The 26047-nt window shown below is 47.8% G+C and overlaps 13 protein-coding genes across 13 annotated transcripts; 6 read left to right on the top strand and 7 right to left on the bottom strand.

Moving 5' to 3' along the window:
- Positions 1 to 412: 412 nt before the first annotated feature.
- On the top strand, positions 413 to 1050 carry N7496_000582 (bZIP transcription factor; the record flags this gene model as incomplete). The annotated part of the gene is made up of 2 exons (XM_056693513.1): positions 413 to 554; positions 617 to 1050. The coding sequence occupies 2 exons, from the start codon at positions 413 to 415 to the stop codon at positions 1048 to 1050; spliced, it is 576 nt and encodes a 191-aa protein (XP_056560242.1).
- A 687-nt stretch (positions 1051 to 1737) lies between these two features.
- N7496_000581 (SDR family NAD(P)-dependent oxidoreductase) lies at positions 1738 to 2555 on the bottom strand (the record flags this gene model as incomplete). The annotated part of the gene is made up of 2 exons (XM_056693512.1): positions 1738 to 1930; positions 1987 to 2555. The coding sequence occupies 2 exons, from the start codon at positions 2553 to 2555 to the stop codon at positions 1738 to 1740; spliced, it is 762 nt and encodes a 253-aa protein (XP_056560241.1).
- A 365-nt stretch (positions 2556 to 2920) lies between these two features.
- Positions 2921 to 3802, bottom strand: N7496_000580 (glutathione S-transferase family protein; the record flags this gene model as incomplete). Its single annotated transcript, XM_056693511.1, has 1 exon — positions 2921 to 3802. One exon carries the CDS (start codon positions 3800 to 3802, stop codon positions 2921 to 2923), a length of 882 nt encoding a protein of 293 aa, XP_056560240.1.
- A 488-nt stretch (positions 3803 to 4290) lies between these two features.
- N7496_000579 (acyclic terpene utilization AtuA family protein) lies at positions 4291 to 6523 on the bottom strand (the record flags this gene model as incomplete). Its single annotated transcript, XM_056693510.1, has 7 exons — positions 4291 to 4880; positions 4936 to 5075; positions 5145 to 5348; positions 5402 to 6036; positions 6085 to 6263; positions 6325 to 6399; positions 6451 to 6523. The coding sequence occupies 7 exons, from the start codon at positions 6521 to 6523 to the stop codon at positions 4291 to 4293; spliced, it is 1896 nt and encodes a 631-aa protein (XP_056560239.1).
- A 685-nt stretch (positions 6524 to 7208) lies between these two features.
- N7496_000578 (uncharacterized protein) lies at positions 7209 to 8994 on the top strand (the record flags this gene model as incomplete). Its single annotated transcript, XM_056693509.1, has 2 exons — positions 7209 to 8156; positions 8212 to 8994. 2 exons carry the CDS (start codon positions 7209 to 7211, stop codon positions 8992 to 8994), a joined length of 1731 nt encoding a protein of 576 aa, XP_056560238.1.
- Positions 8995 to 9145: 151 nt separating this feature from the next.
- On the bottom strand, positions 9146 to 10246 carry N7496_000577 (zinc-binding alcohol dehydrogenase family protein; the record flags this gene model as incomplete). The annotated part of the gene is made up of 1 exon (XM_056693508.1): positions 9146 to 10246. One exon carries the CDS (start codon positions 10244 to 10246, stop codon positions 9146 to 9148), a length of 1101 nt encoding a protein of 366 aa, XP_056560237.1.
- A 764-nt stretch (positions 10247 to 11010) lies between these two features.
- Positions 11011 to 12678, top strand: N7496_000576 (CFEM domain-containing protein; the record flags this gene model as incomplete). The annotated part of the gene is made up of 7 exons (XM_056693507.1): positions 11011 to 11118; positions 11178 to 11313; positions 11371 to 11552; positions 11616 to 11652; positions 11704 to 11784; positions 11842 to 12217; positions 12273 to 12678. The coding sequence occupies 7 exons, from the start codon at positions 11011 to 11013 to the stop codon at positions 12676 to 12678; spliced, it is 1326 nt and encodes a 441-aa protein (XP_056560236.1).
- Positions 12679 to 15155: 2477 nt separating this feature from the next.
- On the bottom strand, positions 15156 to 16258 carry N7496_000575 (uncharacterized protein; the record flags this gene model as incomplete). The annotated part of the gene is made up of 4 exons (XM_056693506.1): positions 15156 to 15406; positions 15462 to 15808; positions 15868 to 16094; positions 16154 to 16258. 4 exons carry the CDS (start codon positions 16256 to 16258, stop codon positions 15156 to 15158), a joined length of 930 nt encoding a protein of 309 aa, XP_056560235.1.
- Positions 16259 to 16779: 521 nt separating this feature from the next.
- N7496_000574 (uncharacterized protein) lies at positions 16780 to 17007 on the top strand (the record flags this gene model as incomplete). The annotated part of the gene is made up of 2 exons (XM_056693505.1): positions 16780 to 16810; positions 16868 to 17007. 2 exons carry the CDS (start codon positions 16780 to 16782, stop codon positions 17005 to 17007), a joined length of 171 nt encoding a protein of 56 aa, XP_056560234.1.
- A 2269-nt stretch (positions 17008 to 19276) lies between these two features.
- On the top strand, positions 19277 to 20426 carry N7496_000573 (RNA polymerase II mediator complex subunit MED27 domain-containing protein; the record flags this gene model as incomplete). Its single annotated transcript, XM_056693504.1, has 3 exons — positions 19277 to 19429; positions 19543 to 20199; positions 20256 to 20426. The coding sequence occupies 3 exons, from the start codon at positions 19277 to 19279 to the stop codon at positions 20424 to 20426; spliced, it is 981 nt and encodes a 326-aa protein (XP_056560233.1).
- A 111-nt stretch (positions 20427 to 20537) lies between these two features.
- N7496_000572 (uncharacterized protein) lies at positions 20538 to 21234 on the bottom strand (the record flags this gene model as incomplete). The annotated part of the gene is made up of 2 exons (XM_056693503.1): positions 20538 to 20712; positions 20759 to 21234. 2 exons carry the CDS (start codon positions 21232 to 21234, stop codon positions 20538 to 20540), a joined length of 651 nt encoding a protein of 216 aa, XP_056560232.1.
- A 1044-nt stretch (positions 21235 to 22278) lies between these two features.
- On the bottom strand, positions 22279 to 23265 carry N7496_000571 (uncharacterized protein; the record flags this gene model as incomplete). The annotated part of the gene is made up of 3 exons (XM_056693502.1): positions 22279 to 22412; positions 22473 to 23090; positions 23148 to 23265. The coding sequence occupies 3 exons, from the start codon at positions 23263 to 23265 to the stop codon at positions 22279 to 22281; spliced, it is 870 nt and encodes a 289-aa protein (XP_056560231.1).
- Positions 23266 to 25169: 1904 nt separating this feature from the next.
- N7496_000570 (uncharacterized protein) lies at positions 25170 to 25922 on the top strand (the record flags this gene model as incomplete). The annotated part of the gene is made up of 1 exon (XM_056693501.1): positions 25170 to 25922. The coding sequence occupies one exon, from the start codon at positions 25170 to 25172 to the stop codon at positions 25920 to 25922; it is 753 nt and encodes a 250-aa protein (XP_056560230.1).
- Positions 25923 to 26047: the final 125 nt, after the last annotated feature.

Here is a 26047-nt window from a genome sequence, read left to right as displayed (position 1 = left end):
GATGATAAGGTCACATGACCCGTTAATGACAACCATCATCATCGTCTGTAGCACACACCCTCGGGTCTACTATCGCGGTGGCTGTAGTGTGAGATTATTAGTACTTGGTTCTCACGAATATCTGAGCCTGTGAACGGACAATCAGACGCACTAATTTTGATTGGCTGTCTTTTGAATAAGGAGTGCACCTTTACCTAACTCGGTTAGCTCGAGTAAGCAACTTGCATTAGCGCAGATATGAATCCATGGGTTTTTATTGAGCAGCCAATTAGAGCGTGACTTGGCAAGGTCGCTAAATTCAGCCCCCTCGGGAATTTATAATCCGCTGACGTCCCCCGGCCATAAAACAACTTCCCGTTGTGATTACCTGAGGTAATCGTCTTGCAGAATTCATCAAACTATAACCCCAGCCATGTCATCCGACCCGGCGATCATTCCAATTGGGCAAATGCCGCAACAGACAGGCATCCATGCCCAGAAAGATGATTGGACCGGTATTATCAATCGAACGGAACGAAGAAAACTGCAGAATAGGCTAAATCAGCGAGCATTTCGTATGACAGAAATCCATGCTTACATCTATCAACCGAGCCCAGTATTTACTGACATGCAACAGGATTACGACGACAACTTAAACGACAGCAGCACCAGCAAAATGCGGAACCCACAGACTTAGCGACAGAAGACTCCTTATATCTCGCCCCCAGCGAGTTCCAAAACGGGTTCCAGTGTACTTTAGCCCCGCCCGAAATGCCGGAGCTTATGCTTCAGCTTGAGACTGCGGCATCCAACAGCTATAGAGAGAGCTCGCCAAATCTTGACCATCTCCTCTCGCTACCCAAGATCAATGTCCAGCGTGCTATTATTGACAATATTCGGTCAACTGGCATGACAATTGAATGGACAAAAGAAGACGATGCAGTCTCCATATTCAACCTACAAATCCCAGGCTTTTCAGATATCCATATTCCCCTCGACCTACAGCCAACTGAAGTCCAGAAGCGGGTTCCCCACCATCCATGGTTGGACTTTTTCCCTCCCCGACATTGAGAGATAATCTCATTGCGCTACAAGATGAAATCGATGATGAAGATTTATGCCATGATCTTATGGCATTTTGGGATACCCGCAACACACGTGCCGGTTTACTTGTTTGGGGCCCATCATGGGAAACGACGAGTTGGGAAGTAACGGAGTCTTTTTTAACAAAATGGGGGTTCTTACTTTACGGCTGCACTGCATTATTGAGAAGCACCAACTTTTGGAGAGTACAAAGAGGTGAAAGACCGCTGATATGGAAGGATTATTTTACCCCACAAGATCCTTTTCTTCAGAAATTGAAGGGAAGGAGAGAAATATGCTCAAGCCATCCTCAACTATAGTTTCGATACTCAAGCGAGAATGTATACTACTGTTGGAAATTTGAGGTTGCCACGTCTCTTTAAGCGTGATATAGAATTAGAAATGGCCAAAGCCTTGGCAGATGTTCATCATACCGGGGATAAGCCTTATATCCGGAGTATGATGACAAGAGGGTTCCACATAACTAGTATGTCTATGTGAAGGCAAGTACAAGTGAAGTTGAACTGTATTTCGTGATTCTGTTCTGGCGTCCGCAGTGCATATGAGCCGCATTTGAGAACCCCGCATTAATAGTGCAAACTAAGCAGCACCAAATGATTATGGTCATGCCGTATGTCAGTCCATCTGTCTTGCATATCATACAATTTTCATAACCTATGCATTTGCGCCTCCGTCCACATTCCAGGCATCTCCTGTCACAAAGCTACTTTCTTCACTAAGCAAGAAAGCAACGACATTGGCAACCTCTTGCGCATTACCATCCCGAGGAATTGGGGTTGCCGGAGTTGGGGTGAAATTCTTGACGCGCTCAAGATTTGCTCGATGCATGGGGGTGTCAATAACACCACTGATCATAATTTTAGTTTCGCAGATAATCGTGAGAGTAAGACACAGTCGACTCACGGTAACACACAATTGACCCTCACCCGGCTCCCAGTCTCTTTTGCTGCACTTCGAACCATTCCCAAAGCTGCATGCTTTGAGGCTGCAAAAACGGCCCCGTTCAAGAATCCTTTCTGGGAGAAGATGCTGCCGATATGAACCACACTTGCATGCTCCGCTAGAAAGCCAGGAACTAGTGCAGAGGAGAGCACGTTGAACAGTCCCTTAACGTTCAAGTTCATGATGAAGTTATATTCATCCTCGCTTGTCTGCCAGACAGCCTCTGTACCTAAGCCATGGCCGCCAGTACCGGCAAAATTGGCGATGCCGTTGATGCTCCCAAAACGCTCCTTGGCCTCGAGGAAGAAGCAGTCAATGGCAGAGCGATCTGTGACGTCGACAGTCTTGGTGAAGCACTTGGATGAATCCTTCATAGAGAGCCTAGCAAGTAACGCCTCCAGATTCTTTTCAGAGATATCGCATACAGCAACCTTAGCGCCTCGTGCGAGGAGTGTGTGAACTGTTGCGAGTCCCATGCCTGAGGCACCTCCAATAATGGCATAATTCATGTTCGCAATGGAAGAAGTCATATTGCAATGGAATCGAAGGAGATGCATTAGCGGACGCGTATCAGCTAGAAGAGTCAGAATTCAAGGCCTTTTAAGCATGATAGCCCATATAGGGTCCTCTAAGCCACAAACCGTAGAGTGTAAGCGTCTTGCATCAGTGGCACGCTATTCTAGATGACTCCACATGCTCTAGCGATTCCCTGAACGCCAAATGCTGACACCTGCCGCCCCACAGGCCGCGCATTATGGTGTCTGGGCATAGCTTAATGAGTTGAAACAAGCACCAGACAATTATTGTGTTGGACAGTTCACTAAGGGCCCAAGAAATGCATGCCGAGGGAGAAGGAAAAATATATGATACCATTCTCTAATAGCTTCTTCTCGTATCAGGATGAAGAACCTGGAGGAATCAGCCATTCCATATCCTCGCCTTGACCATCTAGCCAGGGCACACAAGCATCGTATAGAGCCGCAATTTCACCATCGCCAAGATCCAAGAACTTTCCAAACAAGTCTTTATCAAAACGTTCAATGAATGCCAATTGACAAGCCAAAAATAGATCCGCGTATCCGGGCTTACTTCCCTCGAAAAATGGACCCTTCTTTCCCTCCAAGCCCTTCAGCATAAAAATTAACGCGACTGATTCAGTCTCCACCAAGCTCCACAACTTGTCAATAGTATCTATGTCTGTTGGTCGAACCTCCGAGAGCGGCTTTCCGAGAGCAGCAGAACGCGTCTCGTGAAAGTATTTCTGCCCCCGAGCATCAAGATGCTCTGCAACTCTCGGTATGACGAATGGCCGAAACCCAGGCTCCAGGAGGCTCATGATCTTGCCTACAGCAATAAACAATGCGTAGCTGGCGTGACCGGATGGGAATAGTGGCGGAGACGGATATAATTGATCGAGATGAATCGCAATCTGTAGCGAATCCATCATGGCCCCACTTGGGTTCGAATCTACCGAGGACTTGTGAATTATTGCCGGCAGTGTGAAAGGTCTGCCTTGTTCGTTAGGTGACAGGCCCAAGCTGATGGCGAGGGGCTTGATGTCTGGGTATGAGATCCAGCTCTGGGTGTAGGGTATGCCTTTGAAGTTCAAAACGGCCCTGGTCTTCAATGTGTTGTGTGACCATGATTTGGAGGGTCCTAAGATATAGCGCGTCAGCTTTATGAGTTCGATCGGGGAATGGTGTTGATCATGGTAAGACTGCTGACCTGGGAGATCGGAGAACAGGTCGAAGAAGTGAATAGGCTCGGGATCGGTCATTTGGAGCTCGTGAAACGGGGTGGTGATTTTTGTTCAAGCATGCTATGGAGATCAAACGCTAAACAGAGCTTTGATATGGATGATTGCTAGGCCTGCGTAAGGGCGGGGGTAAGCGGGGTAAGGCTGGGTTCCCACTCGGGTGTATATCGAAGATGAGAATGATTGAAGTGGAAAGAGGAGTCTACGTTGACTATTTTGGTTCGTGGGTTATCTGGAGATGGAGTCCTTATAGCTTTTGCCTCGAAAAGTATTGGTCTACCACCAATTTGAAATATTCATAAGCGACGATCCCACCAACCCGCATGTTATACCGAGACGAGAAAGCGCCCCCCCCACATAATACGCTGGGCATAATACGCTGGGTAATAATCAAAGGCTCACTAATCAACTGATCATTTTTGGGTATAAGTATTTGTTACAATTTGTCCCTATTCTCATAATTTGTGGCTTATTCTTAGCCGTGCTTCCCAAAAGCGTCAACGGTGCATTCATAGATGCGTTTTCAAGGGAAGCAATTCTGCTGGCACTTCAACAACCTTATCGCGCACATAATCGGCAAAGCCTTTCCCAAAACCATCCAACCGACTAGAACTACTTACTCCCCTCCCCAAAATACCATATATCACGAAATGTACAGCATGAATCTTCTGAAACTCTACTCGCTCAACCAAGAAAGAGTCATCCCAGTCGTCATCGGTAGCAAGCATCTCTCTCATTTGTGTGCGGCTCATATATGACCGCAACCATGGCCAGTGCTGTGGATTTGGAACAAAAAGGCCGAAGTTGAGATTTGCACCTTTGTCACCAGATCTACCTTGTGCAATGACACCCAGACGGATGCGTCGACTGGGTGCTTTTAGTAAAGCTATCTCACTCAGTGATGGTGTGTGATCATAGCTGGCCCGGGGAGCCAGAGGTTCAAAATTTGGTGGATGGCCGGTAGAATATGAGACGACATTATCAGGTCCTTCAACAAAATTGATCTGCTCATCAATAAGATTCTGGCTGATGATTGCTGGGTAGTAAGCTAAGAACGGGCGTGGTATGGCACAACGTTGATCCAGAGAAGAATGTAAGCCTGTGTTTAATTGATCAGATTTTCCTCAGCATCCTTTATTTTGACAACTGCTCACCAGAGAAGTGTTTAAGTGAGATTTCCTTCATGGCCATCACCACAGAAAATACCGCCTGGGCCGATACTGCAGCAATGAAAACTCTTAAGTATGTGGTGCTACTCCGTTGTGAGGCTGGGTTGGCAGCTGGAACACCGATACTGAATGTCATATTAGATATCCTCGGTTTCTTCCCATCTTTCTTTTTCATGTTTGTTGCATCTACTCACCGCTGGAACTCAAGGGTGTCAACATTTTTCAAGGCTTGAACTGGTATGAAATGACGGATTTGCTTTTCGATCAAGTCCCATTTTGTATTTGTCCCATACCCCGTAGCGTTGAGAAGTAGCTGTGCCTCGAAGCCTCCAGGATAAAAAATAGCCAACTTCGTCGTCGGGGGAGGAGCATAGCCTCTTATTCCGCCAACGCGAACCCTTAGTTGATGAGTGAATAGATCTATGGAGTAGAGCGTTCAATACCAACATACCTATCGTGGCCTGCCTGTTCAACAATAATATCGTCCAATATGGCGCTGACATCGCTATTGAGATAGACATTTCCCTGAAGTTCGTACAAGAACTGGCTTCGAACCGTATCGACGTCGACCATCCCATCGGTATTGGAATGCTTTGTAATTGTACACGAACCGTCTGACTCGATCTCAGCAATGGGAAATCCGGGCTTTACGAATCTCTCGATGGGATATCGATCAAACCCGGAAAAGTTGCCGCCAGTGACGTAGGCAGAGCATTCGATTAAATGTCCAGCCACTAGTGCGCCTGCAAGCTGGTCGTAGTCTGCTTCGTTCCACGAGTGCCAGTACCAGGCAGCTGCAATGACTGGACTGGCATCAGCGACGCGACCGCATATGATGATATCGGCACCGCGTCTCAGGCCATCGACAATGCCTCGCGCTCCGAGATACGCGTGTGCAGAGACCATTGGTACAGGATTGGCGCTATTGAGGAAAGCGTATGTGAGTGGCCCGGGGCTTATGGACTGGTTATCTTCGTCGAGATGTCGAATTTCATCTTTCGACTTTGGCATATTGGGGCCAAACTTTGAATAAAGGTCGTCGCCAGACAGGTAGGCAACCTTGAGATCGAAGCCCTTTGACCGTACCTGTTCTTGATCAGTGCTTGTATTTGAAAGAGTTAAATGCCCACTTACCAACTCTTCTACCTTGAGTGCTAGACCTTTTGGATTGAGAGCTCCTCCGTTGATTATGACCTTGATCCTCTTGGCTGAGATCACCTCGATAGTCTGCTTAATTCCTTCCCAGGCTGTTTCCTCATAACCTGGATGTTCTCCTTTCTGATATGCCTGGGCATTATTGGCCATATTTACCTCTAGAAATCTGTAAGGTGAACTATTCCTAGAGGTGTGTTGGCTTCATGCGGGCCTTCTTACCTGCAAGATAATCACCCGTGATGAAGTCAACATTCCCAAGCGTTGCTTGACGATACATCTCATACGCAGGGTCGCCTAAATCATTTAGTGTTAATTACATTCAAAATGCAACCATTAACATCATACCATGGTATCCAGAGCAGTTTGCGACCTTTACCGGTCGCCTGCTAGTGTTAGCATTGTTATTTTCCGAGGGCATTCTGGACTCAAGAAGTCGTTCAAACCGGAGATCATTTTTACCAAGAATCTTCATCAACAGCCCTGTTTTATAACAGCTATGAATATTCCATCTTGTTGTTCCGGGTTGTACAAGTAACCCCTCAGCTGGAAACCTCGGGGAACGAGGTCCGAGGCAAGGGCGAACAACGGCTGTTGTGGATCTCATTTACGGGTCCCCATTTAATGCACAACACAAATTGGCCCACTTTTTTTGTTGTTTCTTGAAATGTATGCATAAGTTTGATGTTCTTGGTACATATCATCCATTTGAATAAAATGCAGTTTTAAGCTTATTTTCACCCCCAAGACCATGCTCCTGCTACTTGGTGGGAACATGCCAGGCCACGGCGGCTGCGGCTCTTTGCTCCAGGCCGAGGAAATCAATTACATTAATTATACGGGCAGCACGACGTAATGATCGTCGGCTGTTGAACAACCCGGCTACGCGGCAACTTGCGCGGCACAGCGGGTGGACATCATTCCACTGTGTAACTAGCACGGTGGATTTTAATTGACTCCCCCTCACGAGTCACGGTAGCGTTGTGGTGGCCTGCACGCCCTTCTCGTATAAAATCCATGTCAGCCACAGTATCACAAGAAGCTTTAGAATATCTTGGTTTCTGATCGGTTGAACTCAGCTTCCCTCATTTTCTTTTTCTCCAACGATGGCCTGCAAAGGACATGAGACTGTGCCCGGGGACGATGTCTATGGCCCCGGGACTTACATCGACAAAGACGTTCTTCCAGCCCCCGAGGACACAAGACGGATTTTTGAAGTGCTAGCATCAAGGACCCCAGGGTTCACCAAAGACTCTGGTCTATGGGATACCGTCAAATTCGAAGGGCGACCGGATCCCATGGTCCCCGGCCCCATGAAAGCTCCTCTCGTATCTGCTGCTTTGCATGCGATGTGCGGCTTGGTCGGAAACGAGTTGCTTGAAATTCGTGATGGAAAGCCGGCGAAGCAAAGCAGTGTGACAGTCAATACAGATCACGCTGGTATTTGGCTAGGGTCGACCTTTACCACGTACGTTGAAGGCTCGGATCTTTCCACTCTTGCCCGAAGTCGCTCCCTGTCAAAGATTTTCGCGAGAGACTTCGAACAAGGATTTGGCGTTGGTCCACTGGCTGGAAGAGCGACAGCGCTTTACCCTACTAATGATTCGCGGGTATGGTATCAGCTTCATGGGTCCCTCGATGCGAGCAAGACCCTCAAGTCGATGGCCATTGACATGGAAACTCCGCTGCAGTCCTTAGCAGAAGGGTACAACTATATCAAGGAACATGTTCAGAAATGGAGCGCAGATGAGTTGGAGATGCATAACGTGAGGCATGGATTGTGCGGGAGTATCTGTTATTCGCCCGAGGGATGGAGAGCGACTGAGATGGGCAAGCGTCTGGCTGCCCATCCCTTGGTGAATTATAATCATGAGTCTTATGCCCGTCCAACGCCTGCTATTCCTCTCACTCAAGGTCCTGATCGCCGCCCCTTGGCTGGAATCAAAGTTGTCGAGATGGTGCGCATCATCGCGGGTCCGACTATTGGTGTGACTCTTGCCTCTTTTGGTGCCGATGTGATTCGCGTCAACTGTAGCAAGCTGGTGGACTTGAATGTAAGCAAAGAACTCAAATTAAGCAACACATCTAAGATTCTAATTGAATTGACAGGTGCTCCAATTGACTCTAAACGCGGGGAAACGCACGGTCGACCTTGATATCAGCAAAGAGAACGATATGAGCGTCCTCAATGAACTTTTGAATGGCGCAGATGTCTTCATTCAAGGATTCCGCTACGGTTCTCTCGAGAGGAAGGGTCTTGGACTGCAAAGCTTGCTCGAAATGGCTGCGAAGCGCAACAAGGGTATCATCTATGTAGATGAGAACTGTTATGGAGCCGACGGACCGTTTGCGGAGAGACCCGGCTGGCAGCAAATTGGAGATGCTGCTTCTGGGGCATCGTATGTGATGGGTAAATTTTGGGGATACGATGAGGGGACCGGCGTTCTCCCACCTCTCCCAATCTCAGATATGATGACCGGCGTCGTCGGTGCCCTGGCAACGATGCTGGCTATTAGAGACCGCTCGCTGAATGGCGGGTCTTACCATGTTGTCAGCTCCCTGGTTGCTGGCGATACGATTTTGCTTGACCCGGAAGTTGGACTTTATCCAATGAATGTGGCGCAGAGTACCCTTGACCAGTTCAAGTTTGAGCGCTCATCCCCGGATCAGTTTGTGTCCGAAATTTTGCTGCAGGTAGTCGATGGTTGGAAACGGGTGTTTCCGGAGTACTTGGCCAGGGACTCCCCCTTCATGACTAGCTTCACGGATACACCATGGGGACAAATGGATCTACTCAAACCCGTTGCACAGTTGGCCGATGAGGAGGCGACCCCTCGATGGAGGACCGGACCGGTTCCTATATGCCAGAACAGCACTATTAGCTGGGCATAAATATGGTGGCGTAACAGCATATCATTTATATTTCCTTAAGTTCAAGCTTCAAGGGAAGAAACAATTATTATTCGGGATTCAAATTTGAGATAAAGTACATTGAGGCTCAAGAACAACGACAATCAAAAGATCCTAAACGAGTAACCGAAGTTCAAAAAATAGTTGCAACCAGCTTGGTCCCAGATACCTTCCCTTGGCGAAGCATATCAAGACCAGCAGTTAGATTCTCTAGACCCCCATCGATCCTCTTCAACGGAGGCGTCTTCAATCTCGGGGCAATCTCAGGCAATGAGGCGTAGAATCGGCGCAACGCTTCGTTATCTGATGGCACTTTTGGGAATTTAGGACCCAATGGTGGTAGCCACTGGAACTCAGCATTGAAAACCGTATACCCCAACATGAAATCGACTCTCACTCCGTCCAGGTCCCTTTTGCCCGAATCCAACAATGTCACAACCCACCCTCGGCTCCTGCGAACCACATCGGCGCAGAATTCCGTCGAAGACCCTTCTGAGAAACAATCCAATGCCCTGTCAATATTGGGATAAGCTCGAACAATATCTTCGACGGCGGTTGGCGACCGATAATCAAATACGTCATCCGCTCCATACTCCTTGACAAGGTCGTGAGATTTTGGCGATGCCGTTGTCACAACTTTGAGCCCTGCAAGCTTCGCAAGTTGAATGGAGTATAGTCCAGCAGCCGTCGAGCCTGAGTAGATGAAAATTGGGGTGTCTGTCCGTCCTTGGCTCTTGCCTGAGTCGAGCCATGGAACTCCTAAGCGAGCATTCAAGGCTAGCATGGCTGTGACAGCGGATACTCCAAATGTGGCAGCTTCCTCATCACTGACAGAGGGTGGAACCTTCCAGGCAAGATCACCAGGAATCTTGAGGTACTCAGCGAAAGAGCCCCGGTCGGTGTATAGTCCACCGTGAATGAAACCTGCTACTCTATCTCCAACCTGCCAATATCCGGCTGCCTTGGCACCTACTCTGGCAACAGTACCCGAGTAATCGCAGCCGATGATAGCTCCTCGAGGAGCGACAATATCGATATGTTTGAAGTCGGTTGGATTAAGAGCGACGGATCGTACGCGAACAAGGATTTCGTTGTCGAGAATTTCGGGCACAGGAATTGTTTGTATCTTGACTCCATCTCCAGATGAATGACCGCACGAATAATTTGAAAGTCGGGTGATAATAGACCGGTCTGCGACAAGGGCCTTCATTGTATTAGGGATTTGACCAGCCATGATTGTTGGCAAAGACTTGATCGATTGAATGGAGAATGAACGGAGAATAAAAGGGTGAATTTAGAGCAAGTACACGAAGTATATGATGTCCGCTGTCAGAAAATTCACTGTCTATTGCATGTGAATATTTTAGTTAGGTATTAAATACTTCGGGCCTGTACGGAGCAATCCATTGCGCCGATAATCACGTTGATCCCGACCTCGGCACGGAGAAGACTCGGGATGGTCGTGATGTTATCACCCCGTGCCGACGGGCTGTCAATTCTCCCGACTGACGAGTCCCGGTGCTGTAGCCTTAAGAATCTGGCGGTGAATAGGTCAACAATCCATCCAATCAGAGAGCAGATACTTGACCAATGAAAGAAGAGTCTGAACCCACTTACATTTCAAGGTTAGCCTCGTGGTGAGTTTCTTGGCTTTTTGAATGCGAACGGTTTTCCCCATAAATAAAGTTTGCCATTACGTCGTTCAATTCAAACTCCCTGTATCGATGCGGAAATGATATGTACTCTAGACCGGAATGACCCCATGGCGCTCAATAGTACCCTGGTTTGACCTGTTAATGTGCAGAGGTACTATTCGTTGTTGAGGGAATGCCGTGGTTACATATATGATGAGCGAGTGGTAGATGGTAGAAATACAAGCGACAAAGCCTTGGAGCATTTTTGAGACATGTGCTACGATTTTCTCCCATCTTCCTCTCCTTCACGTTCTCACTGCGATGGATGTGAGGATAGCTTTCCGCCTCGTCATTCTTTAGCAGGATGAATCGCACTATCCTGTCACTTCTCCTCCTCTGGCTATGCGTGCGACCGGCTATTGCGTCTGGGATTGTCGGTGTTTCAGGCTCTGACAGCTTACCACAATGTGTTGTGAGCCTCGAGTCTCTGTTCACAGCGCTGGGACCCAACATTGACTCTAAGATTTATAGGTCGAATGTGTATCACAGAGTCTCCTACTCGATGATTGCGACCTATCGGATATCAAGTGTCGGTGCACGAACAAGAATATCAACACTCACATTTCCCTTTGCTTATTGGCAAAATGCGACATCGCAGAGACCATCGGTCTGTACCTACACGCCAGACCCTTCCCGCATGGTACCTGGGACTGACAATCCATAGTGGCGGCGCGATCTTGGGCCCAAGAATGTGACCAGCCTCATGATAATCACCACGATTCTATGAGGGCCGCGATAGTGGCGAGTGGAGTTGCTGGTCTTCTCATCGTCATCCTTCGCATATTCTCAAGGGCATATACATTGCGCAGATTCTGGTGGGATGATTGGAGTCATATCATTGCTGGGGTATGATATAATGCTGCCAGACAACTCTCAGGCGCGATGGAATTACTGACCTTTTTCGTATAGGTGCTCATGATACCACTCCTTGTTTTCAGTAACCTTTGTGTGTCTACGAATATCCCAAACTAATTTATTGTACTAACTTGATGGCAAGGTGTGAATGAAGGAATGGGATACCATCTATACGACATCAATTTCTCGTCCGTATCTCAAGCCAGACATCTGGCTATCTGGTGTCAGTATCCCTATCATACTCAAGGCTCTCTCGACCGATACCTAACTTTCTGTCTAGATTATCTCTCACAGATTTTCTGGCTGGTCGTCATCTATTTCATTAAAATATCGATCCTTTTCCTTTACCTACGCATATTCCCCGAGATTCCACTCTTTCGAAATTGTGTGATAGCGACAATGGTGTTCACGACGGTAGCTGTTATTATTCTTGTTCCAATGGATATATGGCAATGCGTACCGGTACATGCAATATGGGACTTGAAACGGGAGGATGCGAGGTGCCTCAGTATCGCAGGAGTGGCTTATGCAAGTGCAGGGGTGAACATTGCTACGGAAATTGCAGTTTTCGTTCTGCCTCTGCCATTGCTCCGGACACTTCGCGCTACTATAGCGCAAAAGGTTGGGCTGTATGCTCTTTTTGGCTGTGGTATTCTGTAAGATTTTAACCGGACAGACATTGCGAGTAAAAGAGACTAACAAACCCTTCAGGGTTATTGGCATTGCATCCGCCCGAGTGCCAACCTTAAGGAACGTCGAGGCCATTCGTGATCCGACTTATCTGAATGCTGGCGTGTTTTACTGGACCTGCGCGGAAACCGCTGTGGCACATTTATGTGCAGCCGCGCCGGCTATTCGACCGTTATATGTGAAATTACGCGATATGGTCAGACGGAGGAGGAAAAGAACATCAGATTCGTCCGAGTCTGATGTTTTCAGCGGCAACTCTGTTTCGAACGCCCGCAATCGGTCCATCCCTGGCTTGAGTTGTCAGCAAGTGACATCTCGTATTGCGGGAGGACTTGATGATAGACATAATGATGAGATGGTTAACTTGCATGACCGTTCGCTTTCCTTGGAAAAGTCAGATAGCAGGCGGCTTGAGGTCACTGTCTGACTGGAAAGAATCACTCTAACTTCAGTGTTGGCAATGGAGATGTTGAAATTGACATAAAGCCGTTTACTCACGATCGTATTGCCTGTAGAGACAATGCTTTCCCCCTCTAAGTCCGGTCCTATATAGATACTGCGTAGGAATATTGAATCCAGAGATTCAGAATTTTGCTGATCCGTCGGAGGTCTGAGGATCGGGTCGGTCCATGCCTCGCTGGACTTGAGCCAATGTTATGGCAAATAATCACTTCGAGGATGAGAGGGTGAATGCACCTCGCAAGGGAGATGATGTCGATCATCGGCATACATTAGTTTTCATCGGCTTCATTCCGAACTTTGATCCACTTCTTACATGGTTGAAGGTCGGAAGATTTGTTGAAGTAAATTTATCCTTTGCCGAGGTTTTTCAAAGTCGGAGCAACAGTCCATCCGCACGTTAGTGATGAAAACCTACATTTCATACCGTCTCATTAGGCAGCACCAAATGCTGCGATGGAAGACAAAATTTGAGTTAGACCACATAAATCTGTGTTTATCTTTCATCTCATAAGTTGGGATGTTTTTTATCGCATTGCTTACCATGCCATCAGAACCTTGAATACCACGATGGCCTCCGGCTAAGATCGGCTCTTCTAATCGCAGATGTAAAATGTACTAAGTTGATAGTAAACCTTTACCCGGTCGCAAGTTCTCAAGAGAGAAAGAATCGGGGATTCTGTGGGTGTACCCGGAGCCTAAAATGGCTTGCTAGACCTTGATGCTAGCAACTTCTAATACGAAGACTACCTTCCGTTCCAACCCACGCGAAAGCGGAGATCTGATCAGAAAACAAATATCTGGCTCGGGAACCTTTCATCAAGATTTTCTGTACATTCTGACTCTTGGGCGACCGGGGAAAGTTACTTGGCCTGTCGAAGCTCGCAATCGCAAATGGTAGCTTTCATTAGGTAAGAGATTTTCGTTAGTTACAGACAGGCCTAGGTTTATCTGCCAGGGCATAGCAGATTTGGTACCTTCTAGTTTCTAAGTTGAGGTATAGAAGCTAACATTTCGCTCCTCCCCGGCTACTAACCAGTAAAGCATACGCAGTGCCGTAACTATAACACCTTTTATCGTTAATGATTACGCTAGCCAACACCGCATTTCGCTTCTAGTGGTATTCAGGTTATATCTCAGGCATTCTCGTGTGACCCTGCGTAACGGCCCGATCTCAGTACGGACTAGAAGGGCGATTACTGTCGTATCTACTTCTTCTGGATTCAATTCTGTGGTTGTACGTGATATTGTTACACGGCTAACTTCTTAAAGAGGGAGTAAGTTCTGCAGACACCCATCATCAACGAAGCTTTCTGGCAGATCGCCCTACCAAATAACCGCATCAACCCCCAGTAAAACGTAACAGTGTCTTTCATGAAGGTATCACTACTATTATCAACCAATGTAACAGTGACGGTGGCGAAGTGCACGATCTGCCAGAAAGGAGTTCAGCAAGCTATATCCATACGTGAACTTTATGGAACTTCCCATTGGTTGATTGTCCCTTTCGTCGATTTTGAGATCTGTTTGTTTCTTGGCAGGGGTTTTAGTCACGAAGAATATAGAAAGATAAGGTGGCAACGAATTTGTTAATTAAGCAGCAATCAGTACAACATGTTCTTGTCATGAAAGGCATAGAAAGGTAATTTGTGAGTCCTCCTTCAATGTCAACGCGGTGGATATGTCTAGAGGGTGGTCATACAAGACACTTGACTATGTTTTCCAGCAGCCGGATTGTTGCATAAGCTCAATGAGTGAATATTTCCTACCTGGAGACATAAATACCGATGGTTTACTCCAGTGGAAGTCGATCAAGATCCATTGTCAAAGTTACTTCCATTCACTAAGTTTGCATAAAGAGCAACTCGAGTCCTTCGTTTCAACACCAGCCAAATTATCTGATAGCTATGGCTTCATTTTGCACTCGTATTCTGTTCTGCACTTTGGGGCTTGCATCCTTGGGACTTTCCGCTGATGGGGAGACCTTGAGTCATGATATGGTAGTCGAGGAGACGCCTTATTGTATGTATTTTCCTCCAGCTCATGTCCAAAATGGATGACTCGGAGCAATTGTCGCTTACGAAATGAGGCAACATGCACTATACGGTTCAAGCGGGAGATACCTGCTGGGATATCATTTCTCAGTATGGGAGTGCCTTTACGATGAACCAGTTCCTATGCTGGAATCCGGATATCAACGCCTCATGCTCGAACCTTATCCCAGGACGCCCTGTTTGTGTTGGCGTGAGATGGCCCGGACCACGATGCTTTGACTAAACGCATTTTAAGTTGTCTGCGATGGGAGAATCTTGTCTCCATGTTGCTAATTTTCCCGATTTTGGCGGGGCCGTTTGCGATATTCGTCGTTTTAAGTACAGTTTCGGGGATGAAATTAGTTAGCTCTCCCTTTCCTAGCAGACCGACACGTATAATTGATACTTAATACTATGATTGCTTCTCTACCCAACACTTCGCCATAAAGTCCTTAAATTTAACAGGCCGTACTTCGGGGAATCGATCACTCATACGGTTATCTTTGGGCAAATCAAACACTCCAGCCACTGTGAGCCGACTGACCAATTCTGTAATTTCCTTCAGTTCCTCCGGCGATCCCATAGTGCTGGGCATAGGTGGGACAGTCACACTGCCCGCGTTGATTTGGTCGACACTGTCGTATGTCGTGTGGAACTTTTTGCCTACGTGGTGGTCTTTTAGCCAAAGCTTCTCTGAATGATTTTGCTTCAAGCTTACCTTTGATATCCTCTGCTATGGCCAGAATCTCGTTGTAGGTCACTTGATCCCCCACAAGCACACTGAACTCTGGCCAGTTCTCGAGTTCAAGTATCTTCACCATATAGTTCGCCAGGTCGTACGTATAAGTCATACAAATGACATCATCGCCATCACCGGGAATAGCGGCTATACCATTGGCGATATCGATGCCGAAGATATATGATTGAAGATTTGTTTTCGCATGTGGCATGCCCCAATAGTCCATGAAGAAGCCCGGAATGACGCGAGTGTACTTCAGAGAGCTAGATCTCAAACGATCTGCAGCATCAAGCCAATACTGGATACTCGGGTCCACGGACAACAGCCTTTGTTGGTGATGAAACGTTTAGTGAGCTCAAGTGATAGAGATAGCAAGCAAACTTACTCGGATGTCTGAATAAAGGAGAACTCGCTCGGAATGAAACGCTTCGTTGCGATTGACCTTTCCGCTGCTTCGATCAAGTTTAGCTGGGATTGGCTGGTCTCATCGGAGACAAGGCCGATCGCGGATATGATAGTGTGCACATTATGGCGTTCCAACTCCGTGGTCATGGAAGGGATGTCGCTGTAGTCGATCTGGACGTACTGAACATTTTCTCGCGGCGCGACTCCCTTTATCGGTACGCTGGGGTTAATATTCTCCTAGTATTCTGTCAATTTAGGAAACTCACACTACGCGTTAGGACAATGAGTTTAACGCTTGACTCTTGAGACAATCTTTCCACAAGCGTCTTCCCCACGCCACCGGTACCACCAGCGACAGCGATAACAATCATCGTAGATAATAGAACCCGAGGGCAAACCTTGTCTTCTCGTTGGCTTGAATTCCAGCAACACAAATTGCCGTTGTATTGCAGAAAAGAGGTCAGAGCTCAAATTCCGCTCTCACCCGCTCTGGGCCCCACTAAAGCACAATTTCGCTTGCTTATCGCGACTGGAGGAATGAAGCAACAGATCTGTTGAACCTATTCACAAAGACTTAAACAACACTTGACCCTGTCTTCAATCATAATTATTGCCTTTTATTGTAAAGTAATGCCTTAGTTCGATTTATAATGGACGAAATATAAACGCCGATAGTAGCTCGGGCTTTCGGGCTTCATTCATCGGCGTCTCCAGATGTCGGCTATGACTAAGGCAAATGGCAATGGAAAAGTGTATAAAGCCACCTCCCGCACGCCTCCCGCCATCTTGCCATTACCCAACACAAACAAGCAAAAAAGACCGTCATTATACACCTTGTCTATCATTCATAAGGCTTCCCCACAACAAGCTACTATCTATAAATTCGCCCAATATGTGTATGAAGGCTCATTGCTCTACCTGCAGTAAGTTTCGAGTCGTGTAAGGGGGGTTTAGGAGCAACGACTAACAGTGTGGCACAGACAAGGTCACCTGGTGGGGTTGCGGAAACCACATTCCCTCTGTGATGGACTCGATTCCGGAGAGCGAGCGCTGCGCTTGCACTCCTCAGGTGGAGAGGGAGGGAAAGAAGTACCCTCCCAAGGCTGCCAAGGCTGATTGACTGCAAGGTTGTGTGATTCTTTAAGCAGGTGTATAGAGTGGCTGTATGCGGCCCGAAAGTGGCGCCAGGGGATCAGAAGTCAATGAAATTGTTTATAATTGTTTATAATGAATTGACCCTTGTATTGGGAGTGCAGCCTTTTGCCTAAGGCTTTCATCAATTATATCCGTGTCTTTGAAGCAGACCGTTGTAGACTTTGTCACTCGCGGAATCTGATCATTCCTATAGTCTACAAGGGCCACTAGCTTAATAATTTTCTTTGATGATGATAGGGCTTGTTCTTCCTAGTAGTCATAGCATAGCGTACTTCTTAATGGGAGCAAAAAAGATTACAAGGCATGGAACGCTCTTATAGGGATCAAGTCCAAAGCTTCTGTTAAGAATTCAAGTCTATCAATCAACAAAATCTAAATCCAAAGTCAAGCAGAACAGAAACAAGCATATCAAAAACATTTCCATCACTTCCAAAATGTCACATTGCCAACAAGGGACAGCTGTGATTCGGACTACCCGCATGGATGCATCCTGCCAATGCGAAGGATCGAAAGCTCCCCTGACTGCTATCGAATCTAAGCTTGCCGCGAAGGCTTCTAATCCAATGCGTTTGCCCAAACTCATGAGGCATTCTCGGCATTCCATGCCCTGATAAGAAGACATCGGATGAGGTGCCCTTGTCTATCAGAAGGGGCGTCGAGAAGTCTCCGGATTTCTGACTCGAATTGCGCCGGGATCTATGAATTTCCATGCCGTGAGCATTATATAAAAGCTTATTTGTCTCATATAACTTACTTTGCGGCATTGGATTTCTTCTTGTAGGCACCGGCGGCATTCATCAAGATCTGAGTCTCGAAGACAGGAAAGATTGGGTGTCACTAGCATGGCCTCGAGACAAGGTAGACAAAGTTCTCCTCGAATTGTATGACCTTTCCGTGGAGCCTTCAAGATCGGCACTTTGGCTAGCAGCTCATAAAACTCATCGCCCGACTCCATGTCATCGAATTCATACATTTGAGAGGATTGAGACATTGGGATTGCAGGAGATCGTATACTAGTGGAGATTGGTTAGCAAGCGATGGCCTTTTTGAAGAATAAGCTTTCGGCCACGGCCAGGGTGATCTTCTTATAGAAGTTATCTTCCTGCTCGTGGATATTCATGCTGCCGGTCTGTCTTTTTCGTTTGGTCTCGGAAGTCCATCCAACAGAATTGTTTGAGGTGTCAGACATGTCCATGACCAGATCTGCTTTGTAGGGATAAGATAAAGAAAAGGTACAGCAAGTCTTAGTTTTATTGGATCATCCATTTATCAATGAGATGAATGAGATATTTTCCCTGGTTTTCCATTCATCTGTGAGGCCTGAGTGTCTTTCTCGAGTGGCTCAGTTTCAAACGTGGTCTGAGTCAAGAACGTGGTTGTTAAACCGACTAATTGTGGAGAGACATTGAGTTCAGTCAAAGGGAGCAGAGAGAGACTATTTTAATGTTGAGCTTTGATACCTAAGGTACATATATAAACTGAAAAATCTCACCACAGTACGGATATTGGATGTGCGATAGTTTAGAAAGGTGTAGAAATATATCGAGAAAATTGCAAGGTCGTACTTCGGTCTTGTGAAGGGAGAGAATCAACCACTTCTGAAAGATAGTCGGCTCAATTTTTGAGAGACGTGATTGCTAGAGCTCTGATATGTTTCCAAATAATTATCTATTTCCAGTAATGAAATTGGTAGGGTAGTACACGTCTTTCTCAGATTGGGACCGTAATACAGTCCAGACCTAGGGCCCCGGGGGAACCGGGCTTACATAAGAATCCATCAGCCACGGTGGCTGTGGATGGAGTGTGGCTGCGTCACCTCTTTCCGCGACTCCTTCGTCCTCAATGAAGCATTGCGACAAACGACGTTCTTGGCCAACGAAGATTGAGTCACTGGATAATAGATTGGTTACCATTCAAATTATTCAGTAGTCTTGCTTGGCCCCTCCAACCCCCCGCGGGCTGACGTTACAGACAGCCCAGCCGCTTGCCTCAAAACCCTCAAAACAGGCACTCAGCAGGCACATTGTTGACCAGGCTTCGCGCTGCTTAATCTGACTTTCCCCGGCCCCGAAAATCTTAAGCACAAGACATTTTCTAGAATCTGGGACTTTGAAATAACGGCCTGGCCGTGATCAGCGGAGCCTGTCCGGTGGCACCTCGGCCCCAATCACCAGCTTCAATCACCCTTAATGTCTACAGTACCTCCATCTGCTGCCTCCGCAGCACCTGTCGCAATGACTGGACCCACTACTATGAAGGTCGAGGATCAAATCCCCGGCATCCAAGACACGCCTAAACCCACCAACGGTGATGCCTCACCTGTCAACTGGGAGTCCGAGATCCAGCTAGTGTCCTCATTAGCAAAGCTCCAGGAACTTGAACGAAAAGTGAGTGTTGAGCCACATCATCGCGGCCCTATACATCTTGAAGCCATTTGGCTACGGTCATCCTCCATCCCGAGCAGCCAGCATGTCGAAACGTCGTACTGACTGAGATCCAGATTCATGAATTGCGCCACGTGGTGCCCAGCAAGCTCTTAGAACCACTAGCCACCCTCTCAGGCCAAAGTGGGCCATCAAGCATCACATATGCAGACTCCCCGGCTCATTTGCGCGACGGCCTGGACCAAGCCGCGCGCAGCCAGGTCGCCGAAATTGACAGTTTCAAGTCCACATGGCAGGGCCCAGAGCTGAAGCCTGTGTGGGATCATGTGGAATCCCGCATCAAGGAGTCTAATGGCCAAATTTTGCAACCAACGGGAATGTGGGAACGAGACTACGATGTTCTTCTCGAAGAACTTCTCCAAGCGGAGAAGAGCAAAGAACAGGAGCGTCTACATGAGGAAGAAGAGGCCGAGCGGACCAAGGTACAATCTTCAGAGGGTGGGTGGCAAGTAGTTGTCGAGAGCTTCATCCAACGGAATGTGCCTGGGGTTCGTGTGATCAAGGGACAAGGAGCGCCATCGCTGGCGATCGCGCTTTCAAAAGCGGGCATTATCTTCCATATCGAGGGCGTGAAGGAGAATGATGGTCCAGCGGTGGCTGAGTGGCACGTTTCGAGCAGAGCACCACCCGGTCGAGTCCCAACGAAGATGGAGAATTCAATCACAGAATGTCTCAACTCACGGTCACGAAAGTGGGATCTCGCTTTCCTGTTGGTATGTATTGGCTACATAGAGGATGAAGAAAAGCAGATGCTAATTTATTTTGCTAGGATATGATATCTTCATACGCAGATCTCAAACAGACTACATGTGTCAAGTGCAATAAGCTCACCAACAACTCCGCCCAACTACCGACAATTCGCAGAGCCCAGTCCACTCAACCTTCGCAGCAGGAGCCACGAGTTTTTGCATTCGATGCACTGCATTCCAGCTGTGCTTGAATATATCTTTAATTTCAATCAAGAACCTCTATCCAACATCTAAACTTCCAAACCAAAGCTCTGCTAAATAATGCAGACCAAAACGACAATTTCACCAAACACACCTCAAACTCAGAAGCATCCATCACATCCCACAAGCAGGACAATGGCTCCGAACAGGATACGCATACCCATCAACACATTCAAAGCTCCCCAACGCCGAATCATGCTCATGAAGCTCATAATCAAAATGACAATGACAATGATCTCCTCCATCCCGACAACACCCACCATCCCCACCCTCCCCCTGTCCACAACACCCCACAGATTCAGAAGACTCCGGACACCAATACACTCTCCCATCCCGATCCCAAAACCTAATCGGCGCCGTCTGGATAACCTTCTTCTTCCCCTTCCCCTTCCCACACTGGACCTCACAATCCGCATACTCCACCGCACTCCACGTCTTCTCACTGGGAACCCCGTACTTGCGAGTACTGTAATCATACTTTTCCTGCTTCCCGCGCCGTGCCCATGGGAACGGGGTGTCTTCTTCCTTGGGCTCGAGATCCCATCTTGCCCAATTGGTGCTTGAGACTGTTCGTCCGGGTGTATCTTTGTCTTTCCTTGCGGGGGGATGTTTCCCGATGGTTCCCACGTAGATGTCCGGGCCTTTGCCGGTTAGGACGTCGGAGAAGCGTTTGAGGCGGGACCAGCGGGTTGGGTTTCCTGGTCGTGGGTCTTTGGGCCAGATCCAGCCTGTTTGGGGTTTGGGGTTTGCTGGTTTTGTCGAGGTGGGTTGTTTTTTCTTGGGTTGGGGTTGAGACATGGTCCTTTGGTTTGGGATTGAGATGAGTTTCTTGGATGGATGAGGTGGTGGGTGTGATATGGTGCTCTGGACTGGATTGAACTGGATGGACTGGGCTGTGCAGACAATTGGATTGGGCTTTGGCTAGGGGGTGTTTAGGATAGATCTATGGAATTCTGATTGATGAGTTTCTCTGGTTATTCAATATATCACAGTAGCGTGTTTCGATTGTTGTTGACATCTCTACAGCTTCCTCCCTTTCAATGTACGTAGTTGATTGATGTTTTGCTCTACAGAGCCCCATTCTGTAATGCGATGCAAGCATAGTCTTTAGAATCGTTTGGTCGTGCATGAGAACCACATTGAAAACGCTCCTCGTGGCATGCCCTGCATCGAAAAGACTATGGGTATATGGCTTGGTTGCATTAGAGAGAGCTATGTCTCATGCCTGATTACACCTTGGACTCTGTTGTGCAGGAGAAACAATTCTAAACTCGACTACGAGTGTCTATGATTGTTTACGGAACGGACAGAGAGACATAGTTAGACTAGAGGGTAAGAAAATGAGACCAGGGGAGATAGAGAGCAAAACCCATTTCAAAAGGTCTAGCAACATCCCTGACGTAGAAGGTTCCATTATGTCTTTGTCCTGTGTATGCATCTTCCTGCTACTACTCCCGTGATAACCACCCGAGACAATCTAAGAAAGAAGTCAAGATATATGCCGATAAATGCAATCAATTAAAGCATGTGGGTAAGTCCCAATCCGAAAATACAATGAAGAAAGACCACGGCACGGCAATCCGCAGACTTGTCTCACAACCGTATGAGATGCACGCATATGGAGAGAGATGGAGAACAAAGACACAGCCCAGAAACCCAGAAACAAGAAACAAAACAAAGAAAAAAAAAGCAGATCCGTTCTTATGTCCGCAATATCAACAAACGCCGGTTTTCTTGCTATTATCGTAATCCCAAATTCGCTTTTCAAAACAATGAAACGCCCCGGTGTCAAAATATATCCATGAGAATGTCAGGTGCCACGCTCGTTGTGAGGGTGACTCGTCAAGAGAGAAGACCAGCCCCGCCGACAAACCAGGTGAAGGAGAGAATGGTGATGAGGGCCATGCCCACGGCGAATTTGAGGCCTTGGCGTTGGACATCGGAGATGGCACCGCTGCAGGTGGCACATTTGAATTCTAGGAAAAAGAAAGTGTTAGAGATGTTGACTTTGTTTAGCTGGGTGCTGGTAGACTTACCATTGAGAGGAGTGTAGGACTCCCTGCGGTACATTCCGAAGCTGTATCCAACCGATCCACTCAGGTAGCCTGCCTCGGCAGTGTCGTCGAGTGACTTGTCCGCATCGAACACGAATAGGGTGTAGGTGGCAGTCAGCAGGGAGATCGTCTGGGACGCCTGATACTTGTCGGTGTCCCAGATGTATGTGCCGGTAGGGTCCACACTCATGTTCTGGGTGAGGGTATAGGTCTGACTGTTCAAGCTGCAGGAGGCGACGACATCGATGGCAGAAGGGGTGACCGAGAGCGAGGTATAGTTCCATACGAAGGTTGCGTTGTATCCGACCTTGAAGTAGGTGGTAGAGGTAGCGGCCGGGGTAATCATCGAGATACCTCCAGCACCAGCGGCAGGGTCAATTGAGATGGAAGAGGTCGCAGTAGTCTTGGTCTTGGTATTGCTCTTGGTGTTGGTGCCAGTGCTGGTACCCGTTGAAGTTCCAGTTCCAGTTCCCGTGGTCGTGGCATCGGTGTTGGTTCCAGTGGAGGTTCCGGAGGCAGAAGAGTCGGAGGAGGTAGAGGCAGCGGTGGTTGCATCGGTGGTACCCGAACCGGTAGTGGCAGCGTCGGTGGTAGTTGAGTCTGAATCAGAATGTCAGTTTACGCCTTTTGAGGATGGGTTGCGTAAGATGTTAGTACCTGCTCGCCTGTCCAGGGTGTCACCCCGCTCGGCCAACAGCCCATCCCATGGCCAGGCCGAGGTAATCACGCCCAAAAACAACACGGCGTAGAGCACACTCAAGAAGAAAGACCGCATGATGAAGATTAGATCACGTCGATCGTGATGTTGTGGAGGAGAAGGAGTCGATCAAGGACAGCAAGGACGGAGAGAGAGAGAGATGGCCCCTAGTCGGAGAAAAAAGCCGAATCAACAAACCCCCTTGCCTGAGCCGGGTGGAGTCGCTGGCGGGTGTTGACAGAGGGTGTTTGGCGGTCAAGACGATAAACGAAGAGGCTCTTTCGACTTGCGTGAGGGTATTCAGCAAGCGTTGTCCAGAGGGAGAAGAGCGATCGACCCAACGTGGAGAGCCGAGAAAAACTGGCTGGCCTGTTGACCTGTCTGGACCCTGAGGTTGCAGATCAGCGGAATATGTGGGTTTTGTGGAGGGTAGCGGGTCCGAAATTCGCAACCACAATCGTGAACAGCGTGAGCGAGGGATGCTGCTAAACGAGTGACGATGAATGAAGCGAGAGAAGAGGGAAGATTTGCAAAACGTGGAGGAGTGGTTCGAAGTGGCAGGTCGGGTGGTCAGAGGCAAAGGGTGTTTGAGGTGTATTGGGGGGCTAAACCCAAAAGGGGCAAGGCACGGGTGAGACAAGCCCGCTATAAATAGGCGAGATCCTAGTCTTTTCACCAGTGCCAGAGGAGCTGAACTTTTGGTGATATGGACAAAGTATATGACTGTGGACGCCATATGATCAGAGGTATAGTTAGGCCATACACAATGTATTACAGAAGTATCTGAGGCTATCTAATATTTTACCATAACTCTACTATGGAGAGTCAATATTTACTCGTTCCTCGTTACTCGGGAGATCCGCCCTCGGATGAACCCTCCGCACGGACCAAGTCTTGGGGACCCTGATCAGGCATCTTTAGGCTATCAAGGATTCAATAGATAACTCACATTTATGATTTATGATTAAAACTCAAGAAGTAATAACCATGAGTAGTATCTTAACCTTATGATCGTTGACAGGCCTCCTACTTTGCTTTTACGGTGACCTAGGGTTGCTGAATGGCCAAGTCTAGCTGGAATGTTGGGACGATTAGGAACCTAACATTCTACCAATAGAAAACATACTCGGTCAAAGTTTAATCATAGTAGAACTATTGCTTATACTCAACACTTCGAATTCAATCTGATCTTCTAAATTCTAGTGAACGACCTCGCCACTGATTGATTGATCTCGCTTTGCCTATAGTATCGCTCCCACGGGATGCCTGGAAATTTACGAATATGGAGAACCTCGGATTCTACTCTACTGCCAACTTTGACCTTCTTGATATACTGTATCAAGCCAACTTCAATCACATCATAAACTCATGATGACCACCCTTCACAATCCGAACTTAATTTCGTGGACTGTTTACGGACAGCGTTACAGGCGTTCTTATTTCATGGCCAACAGAAGTATCAATTTGGGAGCCCAGATGATATGATCCTGTCACAAACCATCAGACGCTATGCTCACTACGAAGTCGACTCTTATAATTGATTTTATAGGCGTCACTTACGTTCAATCTTTTCTTGGGCGGCCTATGCTCTATCCTGGCTGATCTGCATTCAGCTACCTCTCACCTCTCACGAAGCCCTTGAGATAATCTATCACTGGGGATATTGAAAAATACAAGCTGCCCGGAAGAGAAGAACCCTTCTCGCCATACACAAACAATTCGACAGCAGGGCTCTCGGTGTACCTCTCACTAGTTCTTGAGCTGCTGACCTGCACTTACCTTACGCTCATCCTCGATACGCTTCCACGAACTCGAACTCTTTACCCTTCTCATTTACCACAACCCCCCCCCCCCCCCGGAACCTGGTGAGTTGTCTCCTACATCCATTGGTTTCCATCTTTTGTGAAATTTATATCTCACTGCGCTCTCATTCTCTGACAAACCTTAGAACCCAACACATGAAACGCGGCTACCTTTGAATGATGACGACTTCTCCTGGATCCAACCAACCCGTACGAGACCTCACCCTGGAGAAAGCCCTCTCAGTTGCGAACATGGTTCTAACCCGCTCGGTCTCTCACCAGATGAATACAGAGAGTGGTGGCCAAAGCACTCCACAAACAACAAACTCTAGTGGAGTACCAATGGATAACGAGCTTTTCGTCCCGCTTGCGGATCCTCTTCCGATACCTCACACTCAGGAAGAAGCCCAGAATCCATGCACGCCGGTCTTAGAAAAGCCTGACCCTCCCCAAAAGACCAAAATCCTCCAAAAACGCAAAAGGCAAGCTCCCACCAAGAAGCCTGAACCCGACCCAGCCAAGAAGAAGAAAGCTATAGTCTTGAAGCGCGGAATGGCGGAATCCGACGATCTGGACTTCACTGAGACCAAGCCAGACGCTGCAACGATGATGGACTTCCCGCTACCTAAGATCAACCACGGCGGTAACCGGCCCTCGAGGGTGCCAAGACACCTCTACTCGACCCCGCCTATTCCGGATTTAGACGATGTCAATGCGGTTGAGAGGGCATTTCGGGATCTCCTCAGCGTTCGGGAGATCGTGGACTGGGAAAGTCGGCGTCTCGGGTATAGACTGCGTCTACTGAAGAGGAAAATGTCGTTGGAGGAGCGGCGGGAGGATGCCCGGCTGGCAAAGTTGTGGGAGCAGGAAGATGGCAATTTACTTGAAGATATTAAGAGACTGGAGCAGGAGAACATGAAGTTTGACGACTAGGGGAGTTGTTCACGGTGGAGAGACGTGTGTTCCAAAAGCAAGTGGGACGGATTATTCTCTTCTGATGCTTTGAAATTTGCCTTTTTTTTGGAGTCGATTTTGATAATTATGATAGCTGGGCAGGC

Source organism: Penicillium cataractarum (assembly GCF_028827025.1).
Source record: "Penicillium cataractarum strain IBT 29864 chromosome Unknown utg000001l, whole genome shotgun sequence".
Classification (NCBI taxonomy): Eukaryota; Fungi; Ascomycota; class Eurotiomycetes; order Eurotiales; family Aspergillaceae; genus Penicillium; species Penicillium cataractarum.
Note: the sequence above shows the minus strand (reverse complement) of the source record. Positions and strands in the feature narration are given on the sequence as shown.